The 18,477-nt window shown below is 40.9% G+C and overlaps 1 protein-coding gene across 2 annotated transcripts in view; it reads left to right on the forward strand.

The window, feature by feature from the left end:
• Positions 1-18,477, forward strand: part of gabbr2 (gamma-aminobutyric acid (GABA) B receptor, 2) — a 177,304-nt gene that overhangs the window by 151,824 nt on the left and 7,003 nt on the right. For both annotated transcript variants that reach the window (XM_056399025.1, XM_056399026.1), the window contains exons 14-17: positions 9,762-9,872; positions 11,852-12,076; positions 12,474-12,656; positions 13,352-13,481. In XM_056399025.1, the coding sequence (XP_056255000.1) occupies positions 9,762-9,872; positions 11,852-12,076; positions 12,474-12,656; positions 13,352-13,481 (649 nt within the window). The remainder of the gene's footprint in view (positions 1-9,761; positions 9,873-11,851; positions 12,077-12,473; positions 12,657-13,351; positions 13,482-18,477) is intronic.

Consider the following 18,477-nt stretch of genomic DNA (forward strand, 5'->3'; position numbering starts at 1 on the left):
TCAGGGTTAGCCGCGTACACTAATGACGCGTTTAGTTCTTAATAAATCAGTTAAGGCAGCTCCCTGCTGGAGCCCAGGGGGCTGCAATGTGTGTGTGTGTGTGTGTGTGTGTGTGTGTGTGTGTTGATCTCACTGAGAGCATATTCCATTATAATATAGCTTTGTGTTTGTGTATATGTGTGTGCGCCATTATGCTGTAATTTTGTGAGAATGCGCAAGTGAGTGAATAAGTCTGTTTATGAGCACTTATCTACTTGATTCTATCTTACTGCTTGTGCCAGCATGTGTGTGTGTTTTTCTCCTCAGTCTGCATTTAAATGTGTGTGTGTGTGTGTATGTGTGCGTGTGTGCGTGTGTGTGTGTGTACTCGCCCTGCATGTTTTCACCACCTCTGCTGACAGTGCTGTCAGGAGCACAGTAACTGATGCAGCACACTGACAGTTTATAACCGAACTGGGATTACAACATACTTCTGTTTTCTACAATGGTGTGATAGTTCTTGAGATTTTCACTTCACAGCCATCAGATGCCAGCAAAGGCACAAAAATGTGACTCTTAGGTAAAATGTGACTTGACACTTATGCTGACAGAAGACCAATTTAATGGTTCAAATGATATAATGTAATATAATATAATTCAAAATGATGGTTAAATATGGCATGTGGAGTGACTTCTACTGGGAACAGGAGAAGAAACATGGATGGGTTTCTGTGCATCTATTAGACACAGAGAATCAGTGAATAAAATGAGAAATCTGATGCTTAGCCAGATGTTAATTTCCCTGCGTGAAGCTCCGGTTTGTTTCCAGTCTTTGGGTTGTGGTAGGTCAGCCAGTTATCTGAACAACATGGAATCAGTCCTTTGTCACAACATTATTGTGCCAGTTTCTCGCAGAGAGGGGAGTGACAAAAGAAAAAAGAACCCTTTCACAATTTCATCATGCCACTGCCAATTTGGCCCAGTGGTGGTTAGAAGGTCGTTGGGCCATGGTTCTATCAGAAGGATTAGTCCTCAAATGGGATTACAGACTTGTATGAAAAAAGGAAGAGAAAGGGGGTGGATGCTCAAGCAAGCAAGAGAGCAGAAATATTTAAATGCAGACAGACACATTCAAGTAAAGCGATCACTTTATCATCATTAGTGAGGAAGGGGGAAGGAGGGGGAGGAAACTGTATTAAGAGGGATGGAAACTGTATGGTGAGCTGTGAATTCTACAGTTTAATAAAGATTGAAAGATTTGGAAGAGTGTATGAATGTGTAGAATAAAGAACAGTGAAATTACATCTCGTTATATTTTATTTTTCTGATTTATCTTATCTCCACTGTGTATTTTTTCTCCACTTTCATTCTATCCGCCTGTACCTCGTTCTTTCGCTCTTAAGCGCGCCTGAATAAGATCTGTGAAGATGCACTGGAGTGGAATATCCTGGTCACCCAACCGGTGTGATGAGGACACTACAGTAAAACACACAGAAGCCCACACACACACACACACACACACACACACACACACACACACATACACACACACACGTACAGTTAGATGGTGTTCACACACACACACACACACACACACACACACAGGGAGGTGGGATGGCTGCGGCACACATGGCTTGGAGTGCCAGCGGCGTCTTGCTGCCCTGCCACCATGGCCCCTCTGCATGTAGGTCAGCCTCGGCCGGGGGCACACCACCCTTACCCTCCCTTCCTCCCTCCCTCGGCTCCTTCTCTGACACCGCCCTCCCTCACTTCTTCCAACCCTTCCTCACTGGATTCTTCCTGCTTTCCTTCCTCTCATTTCCCGCTCTACAGCAGGGCTATTCAACTACAGTAGTTCAGAATTAGGAAGGCAAATAACCCGATACCAGTTAATGTGCCACAGACCTTCACTGTGTGAATGATATTCAAAATGTCCCTGGGTTAAACTCTTCTCACAGCGCTTTAATTTACCTGGGAAATAAAGGACAAAAGCGAAAAGCATAATGCAACCTATTATCCTCAGTACTGCATTAACATCACTTTGTTCACTCCCTAGATATAGGCCCATATTTCATTTTGCAAGACTTGCTCTCTTGTGAAAATAGTGTAACTCCAAATCATCAACTTTTTTTATCTGTTATGAACCGGAAACAGCTCTATTCTCCGTGTTTCAGATATTTTTCACAATCCGTAATGCAGAACTTCCTTCTTCAGTTTATCGGAAAAGTTCAAAATCAATAAATATGAAGAAATATGGAGATTCATCGATTGCTTTGGACAACAACAAAATCCTACTATATGTCTGTTTCCCATGTTATCAAAGCATTTCTAAACACCACATGATTTTAAAAAAAAAGTGGAGGAGTAATAATGAATAAACAAACAATCTTTCCATAGAGTCAAATAGAAACTAGCTATATTCTAGATGAGCCACTTCACACAACAGAAGTCCTACACAATATTGTTTATAAAACTGGACACATTGTGAAAACACTTTGAGAGGTAAAGGGGGAAAATGCAGACGCTGAGTGAATATAAATATTTCAAGATGAAGCAAACACCATCAGGGTAAACAGTGCAAGCCTCCTCAGGAAGTTCTCTTTCTTGATTTCAGTTATCCAGAACTTTTCAGACCCTGACATTTTTGACTTTTGTGCGTCATCTGGTGTTCAAGTCGTTCCTCATGAAGTGATGGAATCAGGTGCTTTGTTGTTACTTCACACACACCAACACCAGCATCAGGAACAGAGAAAAAAGGCCTTTAATAATCACCTCATCACCTCAGTAGGGAGGCTGGCGTTATCAAATTGGGAGGCAGAGCTGGTTTAAAACATCAGAAGCGGGGGCTGTTATGCAGCGGATGAGAATGACACAATTTGCTTAATCACTATCGACAGTCAAAAGTCAGTTGATACCTGCTCTGTAGTTCTTGACGGTGTTTAAGTATTTCAGCATGAGTGATTCCTCGTGTTTAGGCGCCTTTTAAAGCTGCTGTTGTTGTGTTCACAGGGCTGGCAATAATGTTACAAACTAGACAGGTATAAATAACTCAACCTGCCCACAGTATTAAGAGCATTGACCTTTAAGCCCTTTCTCAGTAGCTCTTTAATTTGGCCTACTTAGCATTTGTAAACTCTATATAAACATTTAACAACGGGTCTATAATATAGATGTATGCAGATGTAAGGACATTTTTAAGTGTTGATTAATGTACAGTGTTTATCAACAATTATAACTTCTATAAATAATTACTGGAGATAATTATAACTATGCTTTTACTTTATCATTTATCTGTTTAAACACTTAATATATATACTGTGTGTGTGTATATATATATATATATATATATATATATTATATATATATATATAGGATCAAGTAGTAGTTTTTCCCCAAGTGCAAACCCCTGAAGTTCTAAGTTAAGTTGTAATCCGTCATCACAGATCAGCACACAGCAAACGCACAGGCTTCTTACTGTCTGTTTGTACTAGCTTTGTCCATTTACACATGTCCATTGTTGTTTAACAGGTCTATATTTGGCCTTGACTTTGTGTGAAAGTAAAAAGCAAACATTTCGGCAACAGCATGTTAGCCAGCAGAAAGTGTGAAAGCAGTTTCCAACCCGACTGTACAGTGACAAAGACTACTTATTGGCTGCAGGTAAAATAGGACAAATAGGTAGAAAATTAATTTGGGTGCATATACTTGAAATATGATAAGTACAGTTCCAGGATTTGCAAAAACTAAATGAGTTTGAAAGGTTAGGATCGAAGGTTGCTTTGTGTCAGGATGAGACACTCGGAGCTGCTTTCTTTAACTTCAGAATCAGTTTAAGGTTGACATCTGGGTTGTGGCTGGACATGTGGTTGCTACTGTTTGCCATGGTGAGTCTAGAAAGAAAATATCTCCTTAATTGGTATGAACTTCTTCTTTTTGGCATCACTGGCATCGACCTCCCTGTCCGACCAACTGAGCTAATCACCCACTATGCACTTCTCCTATCTGCCTGTCTAAAGGCCATTATTGCTGTTCAGAATTTGATAAAGGGCCTGTGAAAACGGTGCTCGCTGCTTTTCAAATCATTTCCTACAAATTACTGTGGCACCAGGATGCCTTTCATCTTCCCATCTCTTTGCCCTCTGTGCTCTTTATGTGTTTTTTCTCCTCCTGCCACTCTCCAGATCTCCCATCCTGGCTTTTCTACATTCCCTTATTCATTCCTTTAATACTTGCATCCCTGTAACATTTTTCTCAGTGCGCTACAGTCGCTAGCAGTTGCTTCTTCTGCTTTCCTCAGTCTTTGAGACTATGAGACTCTTGGGTCTCTTCTAAAACCATATTCAACAAAGAAGATTTTACATTATGTGATTTTTTTTCACAACTTTAATCTTGTTTGTTCTAATGACAGTAATTACCTTGAAACAGCGGAGCCAGGCTGAAAGTGACATACAACAAATGCTAAAAATGTCTTCATTTGCATGTATGAAAACAGTTGGTGCTACAGAGGATAATGTGTTTGTGTGACATCTATATCAGACAGCACTGTATCAGTGCGTGTCTCCCTGTCTATGTGCCCGGGCAAACAGTTGGCGAAGGCTGGTACCCAGGGCGTCAGCTAAACATGATGCCACCCGCTGACGTTTAACACATTACCAATCAGAAAATTCAAATTTGTTATTATTGTTATTCAGCATATGACATTGCTTACTGTTCTGAGAGAGGTTTCAAATAGCCACAGCATACATAAATGTAAATTATTGAATCCCTGGAGTAATCACAACAGTCATTTTATGCAGCGTTTTTATGGTAAAACTTTTACGATCTTCCCTGAGGACAAAGAAAATATCTATTCTAGACTGTTTTTTTTTTTCAGTGATTCCCATTTTCTCTCCCTCTGCATTATTCTCTATTGTCCCACCCCCATCATTTTCTTTTTCTAAATTCTACCATCACATAAATTGCTGACATAAAGTCCAAAGCTCCACCCACGAGCTCTATCTTTTATCATCTCTCTCTGTCTCTCCGTCTTTCACTATGGTGGAATCTTCTCTCTTGTAATTGCCAGTATGAGTGATTGAGTGTTTCTGTCAGTGTTTGCCTGATAGCACATCTATACACAGACACACACATGCACAAACACTTTTGCACACAATCACACACACACACACACACACACACACATACACACACACACACACACAAACACACAAAGCCCAGTCACATTACGTATGTGTGCTCACAGAATGTGCAAACGTTGGCACCCACAGGGACATATGCTCCCACACACACACACACACGCACACGCACACGCACACACATGCACACGCACACACATGCATGCATGCAAACACACACACTCACCTCTGTGTGAAGTAGCTGCAGGTGACAATGAGTGAGCTCTCCATTTCCTCTCTCACTTGTTGGTCTCTCGCTCTCTGCTTTCCACCAGGCCAGAGGCCATCATACAGTCACAGCGAGATCCATATCCAGAAACAAGCCCCCGTAGCTGTGATTGTGGAGTCAAGAGGAAAACAGGGATGGAGGATGCTCTATATGGCTGTTCTTGTTTGGGTGTTGGAGTGTTTTGTGAGTTTACCACAAATCTGATATTGGTAATTTTCCAAAACATTATACATCTTAGGTTTTTGAATGTGTTTCCCTTCCTTCCAGGCAGCCTGTGTGCTCTATCATTAAGTACGGTATAAAAATCACTTTGCAGAAACTGGGAACTCGCTTGAGATGGGTAACTCATCACAACAAACGCATTCGTGGCTAGTTGTATTTTCCTACAAAGGTTTTTACGTTGTTGCATGGTAACCGGAGACTTGAGAGTCAATTGCTGAACAGGAACAACACCAAAGAATCAAACCCAGTAGACAAAAATACGCAAATGTGGACATTGTCAACAGGATAATTTAAATGTTGATGTGATTTTTTCAGGAGCCAATTCTCAAGTCTCAGATGTCTCTCCACCGGGGTATTCACGTAACAAGCTGGGAGAGTTTATAAATGAAGTGTAGTGAATGGGCTAAAACAAGCTCAGTGAAGAAGAAACACAATAAACTATGTTCTGTTCCTTCCTTTGTGAAGCACTGAGTGTGTCTCTGAGCACCCATATTGATCACACAGCAGCTGTGTCTAGAAAAACACATCTGATTGTCAGGGAGGTTTACAGTCATCTTGTCCCTAATCGTTACCTCCACCCTTCCATAGCTCTTTCTGATGGACTCACTCACCCTCTCTACTGCTTTCTAGTTATTTCCTCCTTTTTAGAATTTACACTGTCCTTCATTTAAAGTTATTCCTCCCATTACTTTTTGAGGAAACAGGATGGACAGCATCTCTCTTATCCTTCCACGCCATCCTTTCTACTTTCCCCTCCATCTATCCTGCTATCCCTTTATTATTCCATTCATTTCAGCTTCCATCTTCCCATCCATACTTCATGTTCCTATCTTCTCTCCATCCCACCCTCCATTTCTTTCTCCCTCCTCCTTCCATCACTCCCTTCATCGCCTCATCTAGCTCCATCTCTCCATAGACAATCTGCCACCACTGTGCCAGCTCCAGCCCTCCCAGAGTGATCCCGTTAGAGGGCTAATGCTGTGAAAAATGACAGTGAACCGGCACTTTTACTGCCATCGCCATCGTTTTGGGGCCGCCTGCCGCCTACAGCCCTGTTGCCTGGCAACTCCCCAGACAGCTTCCCTCCAAAAGGCAAGAGCTCCTGTCTGCTCTGCTGCGATAGAGACCCGAGCCTAATAAGCATTATATCTCATTTTGTCTTATCATTTTGTTGTTAGTGACACAAGTTTGCTCGGAGCTGAGACTATGCAAAGAGCACTGATGCAGAATGTGTCTCTCATATTGAATGAACAAAATGATTGCAAGAACTGTGACTTCTTGGAGTATTGTTGTTTGAATAAGAGGTTGCTCAGCCTCAAATCATAAATATACATAAATGATGAAGATGCAGGCGATGCTCTGAAGCTTTTCAGTGGAAAACAGATGAGGAGCTCTGACCCTATTATGGATTTCTTGGATGCAAACCGAATATGTCAAAGTATGGTTTTGGTACATTTGCATGCAGAGTCAATAATTCAAAATACATTTTTTTCATATCATGAGAAGTTTGTTGCTAGTTGTCACAGGCTGCATCAGTGATGGATTTTAAAACTTATTTTGTCATTGAAGCCTTAATTAATGGCACTCATCCCCTTCTCTCACCAGTGAATCCCATAATAAATGTCCTCATCAAGTTCACCATTTATACTATGGAGAATTCTGATGCTTATTTTGTGATGTCCTTCAGTGCACCAGTACAGAATGACAACTGACCAGAGTGATCTGACATGAGGAGCATTTCCTCATCAGTGTAAAATCAGCACAGTAAAACAGATTTTCATTTCTTTGTGCAAAAGAACAGAGTGGTAAAACTGAGCACATTTAATCTTTTGTTACTACACCTTTGTGTCATGGCATTCAATTCAGACTTCTTGGAAGTGCTACAGAAATGTTACCAGGTCCGAGCTGAAAGCCATCACTTTAACAGATAGACCGAGCCGACAGTGTTACATATTCCCTCTCTGAAAAGGGTTTGAGGTCTTTGTTGGATGACTGGGGGGCAGATGGGGGGAGGTCTGTCTTTGTAAAGCTTCAGCTTTATTGAATATTGAAACTACTGCACTTCACATGGCCTGTTTAGCTTGCAGAAGGATTGTCTCCATTGTTTACACAAAATATAAAACCGTATTACTTCCTGTGATCAGAGAGGGTTCCTGCCACTGGCTGCTGTGCAGAGAATTGGTCAAACAAGGGGCAACTTATACATAACTCACATTACAAAAATAGGTTGAAAGATATTTTTTCATGAAGAAGTTACCTGTGTCTATATGATGAAAATGTCATGCTTCAGTCTCAGGATCCTTTTTCTGTGCTGTGTCAACTAATTATTGTTCATGTAAGAAATAAATAAATAAATAAAAATAGCCTCCCTGTGCGTCATCACCTGCCCCACTTTTCTGTCTTTTCACCTCCTTCAGAGCTTTTAAAGCAGGAACCTTTCTCCTGAAGTTAACTAGAATCTAATACTCAAGTCCCAAAATATTCACAGATATGAGTGACGTGAGCCACGTGGTTGCCACGGGAACTCTCCCTGATGGGGCTACAAGAGTGCTTTGACAAAGTGTGTAAACTCACTGCCGCAGAAGCTGTCCTCACTGTTTAATGTGTTTCTGTTTTAAGACATGAGATTTTCAAGATCATCGGAAGATGGTGGAAAACTTGACTCTACGTGTGTGTGTGTGGGGGGGGGGGGGGGGGGTGTTTGTTGAAAGCAAAAGACAACGAATGCAAGCTGGATGAGGAACACGAGTCTGAAAGTTGTGTTTCCAAGGCAGAGGCATGGGAATTAAAGCTAGAAAACTGTACTACAATACAAACACTTCAAGGATATCCAGAAATGATACGGTACAGGTCCGTTTCTGTTCAGCTCTGTTAGGTGAATCAGTGTAGCTCTTAAAGCACCAGTTTCCCATTTTAAGTGATCATCCTATAGAGAAACACTAATGTAAATCACAACAGGACCATCAAGGTCATAGAGAGAAGCATGAATAGTTTTATCATTACCATTAATGGGAGGTTCATTAATGAATGGAGAATATGGGGTCAAAATGACTAGTGGAAAAGATATCTTGCAGCACCTCGAGGTATGTGCGTGAGTGGGTGTGTATTTATCAGTGATGAGAGCATTCACATGAGGCACATTAAACAAAGTGCACACCTTATGGAATGTATGATGATGGAAACGCCAGCATCTCAGTATTCTCATCTTCCCTTCTGCCTTAAAGGAATTTGCTTATCAATCAAACAGTATACTGTAGATGCCTGTATACACATACACACACCATCTGCTGAGCCATTAGACATGTTGTACTGTAAATAGGTCTGAGGATACTCACACACACACACACACCTAGAGAGCAGGATGGTAATATGCCCAGCCTTGCCCCAGGTGTCTCACAGTTGATATATTGGTGCGGCCTCAGATGAGTCCACGCAGGCCAAACTAATGCTCTTATTAAAGGCTTTTTAAAGCTCTCCCTAACAGAGAGAGAGATAGGAAGAGAGAGAGGAAGTGATGTGTTTTAGCATATTAATATCCACCTCAGGTGTTAATTTGCCCTTTGAGTCACCTGTGTCACCAGCTGCGGTAAAAGACAAGTGGAAATAAAAAGAAAGCAAGAGAAACGGAGCGACAGCGACAGGATGGAGAGATAGCGTGACGGAGACTGAGTGAGAAACAAGAAAGAAAGGGGGAGGTGTAAATCACATTAATGAATAAGCTTCATTAGTTGTGCCCATTAGCGTACTAAGCACGGATTAATTTAACTTCAGCCGACTTTGGAGGAGCCCAGTGGCCATGATGGGACACAGTTTGATTACACACCTGGATATTTGATCACTGACACCCTTCTTGTGACTAGCAGCAGACAGTCTGTTTAGCGTCTGTCCCTGAATGTGAAATTAGAACACCTGCAAAGAGAAAACTAATGTGGAAACAGTTCATTGGCTTACTGAGGATTTCCTCCTTTCTGAGCTCATTTACTGGTTTTCTCTGTTGGTTTTTTTTCACTCCACCAGGTAACGCTTCCTATTTCACTGTAACCGTAACTTTGCGGCTCGCTTCAGATTATTTGTTCATCTGTCTAATTTGCTGAAGTACTTCTCTTTGGGTGTTGTACTCAAGTCTTTTTCTGTCTATGTGTTTGTGTTGTCACCAGGCGGATCCCCAAGGCAGAGACATCGCCATCCGTCCCTTCTTGGAGCACTGTGAGAACACCCACATGACCATTTGGCTGGGCATCGTCTATGCCTACAAGGGACTGCTAATGGTGAGAGGAGAGAACGCAAAATGTCTTCATGTACTCAAAGTCTGCACACACAAATGTGCAACATCTGCTGATGTAATGCTTTACGGCCTCATAAATGTGCATGTTTGAGGCTTGATGCCTTTCTTTTCAAATCATCGTTGGTATGTAACGCTATTTCTGAAATGTGTGCCAGCATTAAACCTTGAGTATCTACTTTAGAGCTCCTGACAGATGTGTGTGAACATGTGAATATGTGTGTGTGTTTGCAAGTGTGTATGTCACAAAAACTTCCCTTATCCAGTATGGACACATATACAACAATAAAATTCAATAGACAGTGATTTGTAGAGTAGACAAAAATAATGATAGTAAAATTACAATATGGAGAATCAGAATGAAAATATTCGGTAGACAGACTGTAAACAGAAATGAAGAATGTGGATCTGTGAAGATGTAGAACTTCCAGATGCTGCCAAAAGAGGACGGACATGGGCCAAATTACCTCCTCTCTACCGTGAAGACTTGGAAAGAGACTGACTACACTCAAGAAACAGCCGGACACATAATCACTGCAAAACCACATATTGTGGTGATATCAGTGTAGCCCTTGCTCTAACTCCAACTAATTTAAAGCATATAGACATTAAAGTGACAATGATGGTTTTAATAGTCTTCTAACCATCGTTATTGAATATTATCACAGTTCTTGTCTTGATAGATCAGTAGTACTGATAGTTGAATAAATGTGTTCACTGATTTCATTTGAATATTGTTCATTATTCCAAGCTCATCAGTAGAGTATAGTTGATTCGGCAGGCAGACACTGAATATTTACTCCTATGTATATTATCATTGTTAATATTAATACTTTAGGAATTCAGTTCACAGGGGTACCTAAGGACTGACCGGATGATAGGGGCAGGGGCCCAAGCCTGTGTACTGTATCTGGGCATGTACCAGTCATGGTGTGTGAGACACAAGGTTCTAATCAAACTCTAACATACCTTAGGAATTTTCCATTTCCTTACCACATGTTTTAAAGCCTCTGTGAAGCAGGAGCACCTGTAAATTATTCAACCCTCACTACATTCACGGTGAGGCGAAGGAGAAGGAGCGAGACACAGCAGTAAATCATCTTAAGCAGATTGAGAGAATGCAGAGGATGATGCGTAAAAGATATCACCGAGAAATGTCAAAGACAGAGAGATGGAAAGAGTGAGAAAATTGTGGGTTAACAAGTCGAAGGGCTTTGGTGTAAAATAATAAGACGGGAACAAAGAACTGGAGCGGGTAGAAAAAGTTAGTATGAAGTGATTGGCAGGAGCCCACATCTGTATGAGACATAGAGAAGGGACAGCACGGCAATAAGAAGCGTTAAGGCTTCAGTCATCCATACGCACACACATACACACACGCACAAGCTCACACATGAATACATGCACACACACTTCAGCGATACCTCACATTCGCGCACACACGCTTACACACCTGAGGCGCACTAATCCTCGATGACTGTTCTTTTAATGCTTGTCATTCCACTAACTCTCATTTAGACTTATAAGCAGGCAGGCCACCTTACACAGCACGCTGAATTATTCAGCAGGCTGCTGCTGCTGCTGCTGCTGCTGCTGCTGCAACTCTAATGTTCCACCAAACAATTTATTCACTCTCACTAAAATAAACATTGTACAAGCATGAAACCTGAGGCTGCTTTAAACTGTCTCTTTAGATTATGTTTCTCCTCGTTAAGACTTTATCATATAATGAAGTCAATTTTTGTTAGTGTTCCATAAAGCGCAGTGAAACCTGCACTCTATTAGTATTTCTGAAGAACAATACAGAGAATTAAACCAAACTGTGCACTGACCCACAGAAAGGAGTTCAGACTTTCTTTTAACCAAAGTGAAATATTGCTTTCAGTTGTTCAGAGATCTCTATGTAAGATTTTCCCAAACCTCTTGTAAAACAATTTTTTACTTTATCTCTCTTCTCCCTGATAGTTGTTTGGCTGTTTCCTGGCATGGGAGACCAGGAACGTGAGCATCCCTGCCCTCAATGACAGCAAATACATCGGGATGAGTGTGTACAACGTGGGCATCATGTGCATCATCGGTGCTGCCGTGTCGTTTCTGACCAGAGACCAGCCCAATGTCCAGTTCTGCATCGTAGCACTGGTGATCATCTTTTGCAGCACGATCACACTCTGTCTGGTCTTTGTTCCCAAGGTCAGTTTTTTGTGTGAGGGAGGAAGATAATGTCTGTGTGTGTGTGTGTGTGTGTGTGTGTGTGTGTGTGTGTGTGTGTGTGTGTGTGTGTGTGTGTGTGTGTGTGTGTGTGTGTGTGTGTGTGTGTGTGTTGTGTGTGTGTGTGTGTGTGTGTGTGTGTGTGTGTGTGTGTGTGTGTGTGTGTGTGTGTGTGTGTGTGTGTGAGAGAGAGAGAGAGAGTACAACTGAATAACTCTGTTTTGTCAAGAGTGTTTAATTATTGCCACATTCACACAACACACTTCGCTAAGCCCTGAACGCTAAATACGCAGTGCAAACAGTTATGCGGAGCTCTTTTAGTACATGTAATTTTATCCCACAGTGCATCTGTCACGAATACTCATAACCCCTCTTCCAGTTAATCACCATGAGAACCAACCCAGATGCAGCTACCCAGAACCGGAGGTTAAAGTTCACCCAGAACCAGAAGAAGGAAGACTCCAAGACCTCAACCTCGGTCACCAGCGTCAACCAGGCTAACACTTCTCGGCTGGATGGGCTTCAAACTGATAACCACCGCCTCCGCATGAGGATAACTGAGGTCTGAGCCAGAGAGTGCACTCACATGTTGTACTGATCAGCATTTTACAAGACAGGACAACCGCACAGTAGGAAGCAAAGTTTTTTTTTTTTTAGCAAGGAGAGGCGTTTAAATGTAATTAAAAGGACAGTAATTGAGCAGAGGTTCAACAAAAGAAGGAAGAAAGAGAAAATAATTTAACTCCATTGAAATGAACTCACCTGTCGCCAGTTCATTAGCAAATATCAGTCAGTCTATCAATTGTTGAGAAAATTATTGTTAGTTGTTAAAAACAACTCTCATCACTTCAAGAGACTGTATTGTCACCAAGTGTTTGTGGTCTTTGTACCGAGCTATACACTCATTATTTCTTTCTTAATGTTCATTCATTCTGACATTGAGTGACATTTGAAAAAATCCCTTGCCAGTCACTTCGGCTTTCTATCAGGTCTCTCAGAGATGAATTACTGTTGTCCTTGCTGTTGTTCATGACTGGCAAATGAGGAGCTACTCTGACACTCATGGTGGACAAGTAAAGTTATTCTGACAGCAGTCTTTTACATTCTTCACTGGGTTTAGAAATGTAAAGTAGTAGTTGGAGTAGTTTGTTCTAAATACAGAAGATCAGACTCAACAATTGTTTAAAAAAAAAAAAAAAAAAGAAAAAAAGAAAAATATCATCAACTAATCATTTCTCTGATTTTCTGTTTAAAAAGTTGGACAAGGAACTGGAGGAAGTGACCATGCAGCTGCAGGACACCCCAGAGAAAACTCCTTACATCAAACAGAACCATTACCCGGATGCAAACAACATCCTCAGCATACGCAACTTCACAGACGGCAAAGGTGAGAAGCCGGCTCTATGTTTCTATCTACCGTCTACTATCTACAGTAGACCCCCTCCCCTCAAGTCTGTGTTCGTACTTTTCACACAGAACATTCAGGTTCTTTCATTCCTGTATTGAACAGGTATGTGTGTGACCCTTTTGAGGTATACAATACTCAGAAAATTTGTTTCCTGGAAAAAGTTCCATCTCATAGAAAACCCCCCCCCCCAGGCTGATGTTAGTTGGGTGTGAAGTAACAAACACGTAATTCAGGATGATGAAGTCTTGGTGCTAAAGTCAATACGAGCCATGTCAACTCCGAGATGGTGAAGTATGTGCTCAGTGCTGCTGCTGGTGGCCGAAAACTATTTCACAGCAGTTGGATATAGTTCAGTTCTGTCTCTCACTGCAGTACTGCGCGGTTCAGTCTGATGCCATTCTTCATACGGTAATGTGTGCCACTATAATGAGGTTCACTTTTGTACATATTCTTCCCTTTTCACTTTAGAGAGAAAAATATACATTAAAATGGTTCATGTCACAGTTTCATAATTCTCATAACATCCACAATTATGTTAATGGTAAGAAATAGAAAGCTAATCCCCTCACACAATATGTAATAATAATTCCTGACAACATATAAACTATGTTTGCATATTCAGTGGCGTCAGTAAAGGATTTTAATGCTGCGTTTAGAGCAGCAGCTTCAAGGAATATCTTGAGGGGTTTTTTTTTTGTTTTTTGGGGGTTTTTTTCAGTTGCTGGAGCTCCTGTCAGCTGCAGGTGATGAAAGGACACAGGAGAGACGTCACAGACTTGCTGTCAGACTCTGTCTGACAGCAAGTCTGTTAGTTCTCTTAGAATGAGTTATGAGATTAGCTACAGAACCTGAATACTTCAGCGCTGCTTGGCAAGTTCTACACATACTGTAGTCACGCTTTATCAACTCTTTCACCTTTAATTATGAAGCCCAGAGTTTTCACCTATTATTTGGTGTTTGGGGGTGGTGACAAAAATATGGAACAACAAGGAATAAACTATCTGAATGTAAAATATAAAGATACATGTCTTATCTGTATTTTTCTTCCGTCAGTTTACCCTCCCAACTTTTGCCTGATTTATGCTGTTTGAACTGACACAGCCGTATCTTAGATATTATCAAGCCGGGCTCCTCAAATTGAATCAGTGAATTGTTACACCCCAGCAGCATCGCTTTGCATTACGCACCATTTTAACAGACAGGCGGGGTGATGGTGATGTACAGCAGCCAGATCCGGCACATCTGATGCACACGCCAGCACAAAGCTGCTCTCGGGGGTGTCTAATGGATCTGCGTGAGTTTGGGAAGGTAAGAGAGGGAAGCAGCTGCGCTCGTTCTGCGGATTGGGAGCAGAGTATGTTAGAATTGTTCGAGAAGCTTCTCATCTGTGCAAGTTCATAGTCACGCAATGAACTGACGGCGGTTAATGAGAACATTCAGAGAGCAATGTGACTAATGCTCCTTCTTTGTCTTTTAGTTTGTTCTCTGCTTCCTTCTGTTTCTCCTTCCTCTCTGCTTCTCATCTTTTGCAAGTGTGCACACATAAACACACTCCAGACACACACACACACGCACACACACACACACACACACACACACACACACACACACACACACACACACACACACACATACACACACCCTCCCCATTGTAGTCCAAATATTGTCTGGCTTTCAAATGATATGAAGTGTTGGGGGGGGTTGATATTATGTGGTGGTACCCTCACAAGGTTAGATTTGAAATAAAAATATGTCTGTGTTGTTGTGCTGTTGGTTGGAGCAGCTCAGTGTTGAGAAGTCAGTGCCAAGATTATTTTAATTAGTAAATAATGAGCTACCATCTGTGAGATTTTTGACCTTCCTATATTTATCCAACCAGAAAACTGCATCAAATTTTGTTAATCATGATATTTTTCAGTGGTTTGAAAGATTTTACAAGACAATTTAACTGCTATGGCTCAGTGCACTGTTTTTTACTATGTGTCAGGGCTCACGTGTTCGTAAAAATTCATAGATCTTAGAGTATATTTGCATTTATCAAAAAATCATGACATGTGGCATATTACCTAAAAATAATTAACTATCCTAAGTTAACACCTTCTAACATTTTCCATTTGTTGAAAATAATCTCTCTAAAGTTCTGGCAGCAGCTGACAGCTGATATCAGGCTCTCTTCACATTGTGTGGGCTCATGGAAATAAATCTATTTTAATTCTTTATTTGTGCTCTCTTGGTTTTGTTGTCAGGAGACAAGAGATAATTATAACCAAAGACCTCTCCGTATAAATATGCATTTACAGAGAGATTTTTATAGGAAGAAAAACATAATGTGACCAACAATCTGACTTCTGTAAATTTGTCACATTACGAAATACATACATCATAATTACATACATGTGTTAAAGAGTTCAGGTACAGGAACAATGTGTGCAACCTCTCCATGCCAACAGCAGGAGATGGTGGTGAGAATATTTTTATGCTAATATCTCTGGTAGAGAAATTAGTCCTTTTAATTAGTGAATATTGTTAAATAATCCAGTGTCTGCAGCAAAGGTTACATAGGGATCAAATATTACAAAGCAATACAAAGGAGCTCTATAATTGGCTCACTACTAAATGAATATGACTGCTTCTGTCTTAAACAGAGCAGAACAAGTATGGAAAGTTGTTAAAGTCCTGATTAATCATTATGTGTTTGTATGTGCACACTGTATAGGATGAAGCCAGGCTAAACATCTGAGGCTGGTCTCATATTGAGCTAGAGACTGACTTCACCATTACTTTTCTTAAGAATCACACAGACAGTCTCTGGGTTGTTAAAATGTTCTCTTGAGGAGAGAAGGAGAAATAGAGTTCTGAGAAACTGAGCTCAGACAAAGATAGACAGCACATTAGGTGGTACTCACAAACATCAGTCTGACACATATTATGGAAATAAAATCACAGGTCATTAAGCCTCTTTTAAAAATCACCAGCATATAAACTTTTCCCAGCTTCAATCTGCTTATGCTTGACACTCATCACCATCATCATCATCATCGGCGGCTCCTAACTGTAGTCATCAGTATTCATAAGAGAGCTGATCTGAATGTATTGGGGGCCATGAATGAGTGGCTGTTATAAGAGTAGAATGCCATGTCAACAGCGATTATGCTCACTCACAGGGGTGAGAAGCAACACTCCACCTCTCCCTCTCTCTCTCTCTCCCTCCCTCCCTCCCTCTCTCTCTCTTTCCCCTTCCCTCTCTCTCTCCCTCCCTCTTGGGCCGTCCTCATGAATATGTACAAGCACATGGCGATGCTGGAGAACACCAGCACATGACGGTTAAGGTGTGGTTTTCTGACAGATTGGCATCTGATTTGAAATGTTATGTTACTGATTCACTGTAATGTGAGCATCTTATATCTGTGCTACATTTAATGCAAAATCCTTAACACTCAGCAGTAATTATTACCGTTTGGACTTGAAGCTGGAACTGGAAAATATTTTGAATTTCTCTTCGATAAATGACTTAAATTATTATTTGATTATTAGAATTGTTGACAATTATTTCCATGACCATGAACTAATTGATTCATCATTTCAGACCTACTTGTGTTAGTAAAATATCCCGGTTTTTGTACTTTCAATAAATGTAAAACTGTGAAAGTAGATATTAAGATTTAAAACTTTAGAGTGTTATCTTACAGTTAAAGTCTTAACTATACTCTGCTTAAGGTGTCATACAGCCTGGGACTGGCCCTGTGAAAAAAAAACTCAACGCCCAGTACTTTCTTTGTGGCACAAGCACATATTCTGTGTCTGAATCCATAATGAAGTATATATATATCTCTGTCTGTGCTTTTAACACAGCTTGAGAAGTACAAGGTTAGGCTTTTTTCAAAATGCAAAGAGAACTAGTCTGCTCTAAAATAGTCCGGCGAGCTCAGATGTCCAATCGGGGCATGGAGTGCTGTGATCAGTGAATCAGGTCACAAAGTGCTGGGAAATCTGGGACAACTGGAGAGAAAACTCTGTAGGGAAAAATCATTCCGCTAATCTCCAGGTGCAACTCTGGAAAAGTGATGTTTGTTTACTGTAATTCTTGTTAAAAAAAATTGTGTTTCAGCCTCATGAACTGCAGCATCCCCCTGCAACATTAGGAGAATGCAGAAACTATGTTAGAAAAGCTTTTTTGTCCTCTCTACTTTCCTCTCTTGACAAGTGTTATTCATTGTTTCAAGCTGCTTCTGTTTTCACTTTATGCACTTGTCCCACATGGTGACAGTTTGTTTTTGTTTTTTTTAAACTTTGCTTTAAATGTCGTCCTGCAAACAGTGTGAAAATATTCATTTAAAAAGTCAACATTATATTTTGACGGTTAGCTGTCGCTTTGTTAGCCTAAACAAGACAACATTAGCAACAACATTGGAGCATTGTTACAACAGTTGCCGGCTGTTCATTCAATTCACAAACAATAATGGTAACATTTCAGGACATGAACCTTTTGACAACATGTTATTAATGCATTGCATTTGACGTCAGATTAGAACACTTGTATGGTTATTATGCTGCCTCCTTCAGTTCCAGAAGAATCACATTTCCAGTGCCTGGAGGGCTGCCTGCTGCAGAAAAACAAGTGGCGTCATTTTGGCACCAACTTGGTACCAAAGTATCGGTTCTCTTGACATCTCTAGTAGTGACATTTACATGCCATACACACCTGGAGTAACTGATTGTCGCTTTTTGCATGGTATCAGGACAAAAGTTATGGCATGAAAATTAAGAAGAATCTTTCAAGCTTATGACCGCCCTCCTCCCAAACAACTGTAGAAACAAATAAGGATCCAGACCCAGGTATTAGGACCAAAGGTGTTTGAAAATGCCCTTAATGTCATGTTTCAGGTGCTGCTGGTATCGGCTGAGCAGTCAAGTATGAAAGCCCTCTTGACACGGCCTATAATATCGTTTATGATGCCTACATGTGTTTTCAATG

Source organism: Seriola aureovittata, chromosome 16 (assembly GCF_021018895.1).
Source record: "Seriola aureovittata isolate HTS-2021-v1 ecotype China chromosome 16, ASM2101889v1, whole genome shotgun sequence".
In the NCBI taxonomy this organism is placed as follows: Eukaryota; Metazoa; Chordata; class Actinopteri; order Carangiformes; family Carangidae; genus Seriola; species Seriola aureovittata.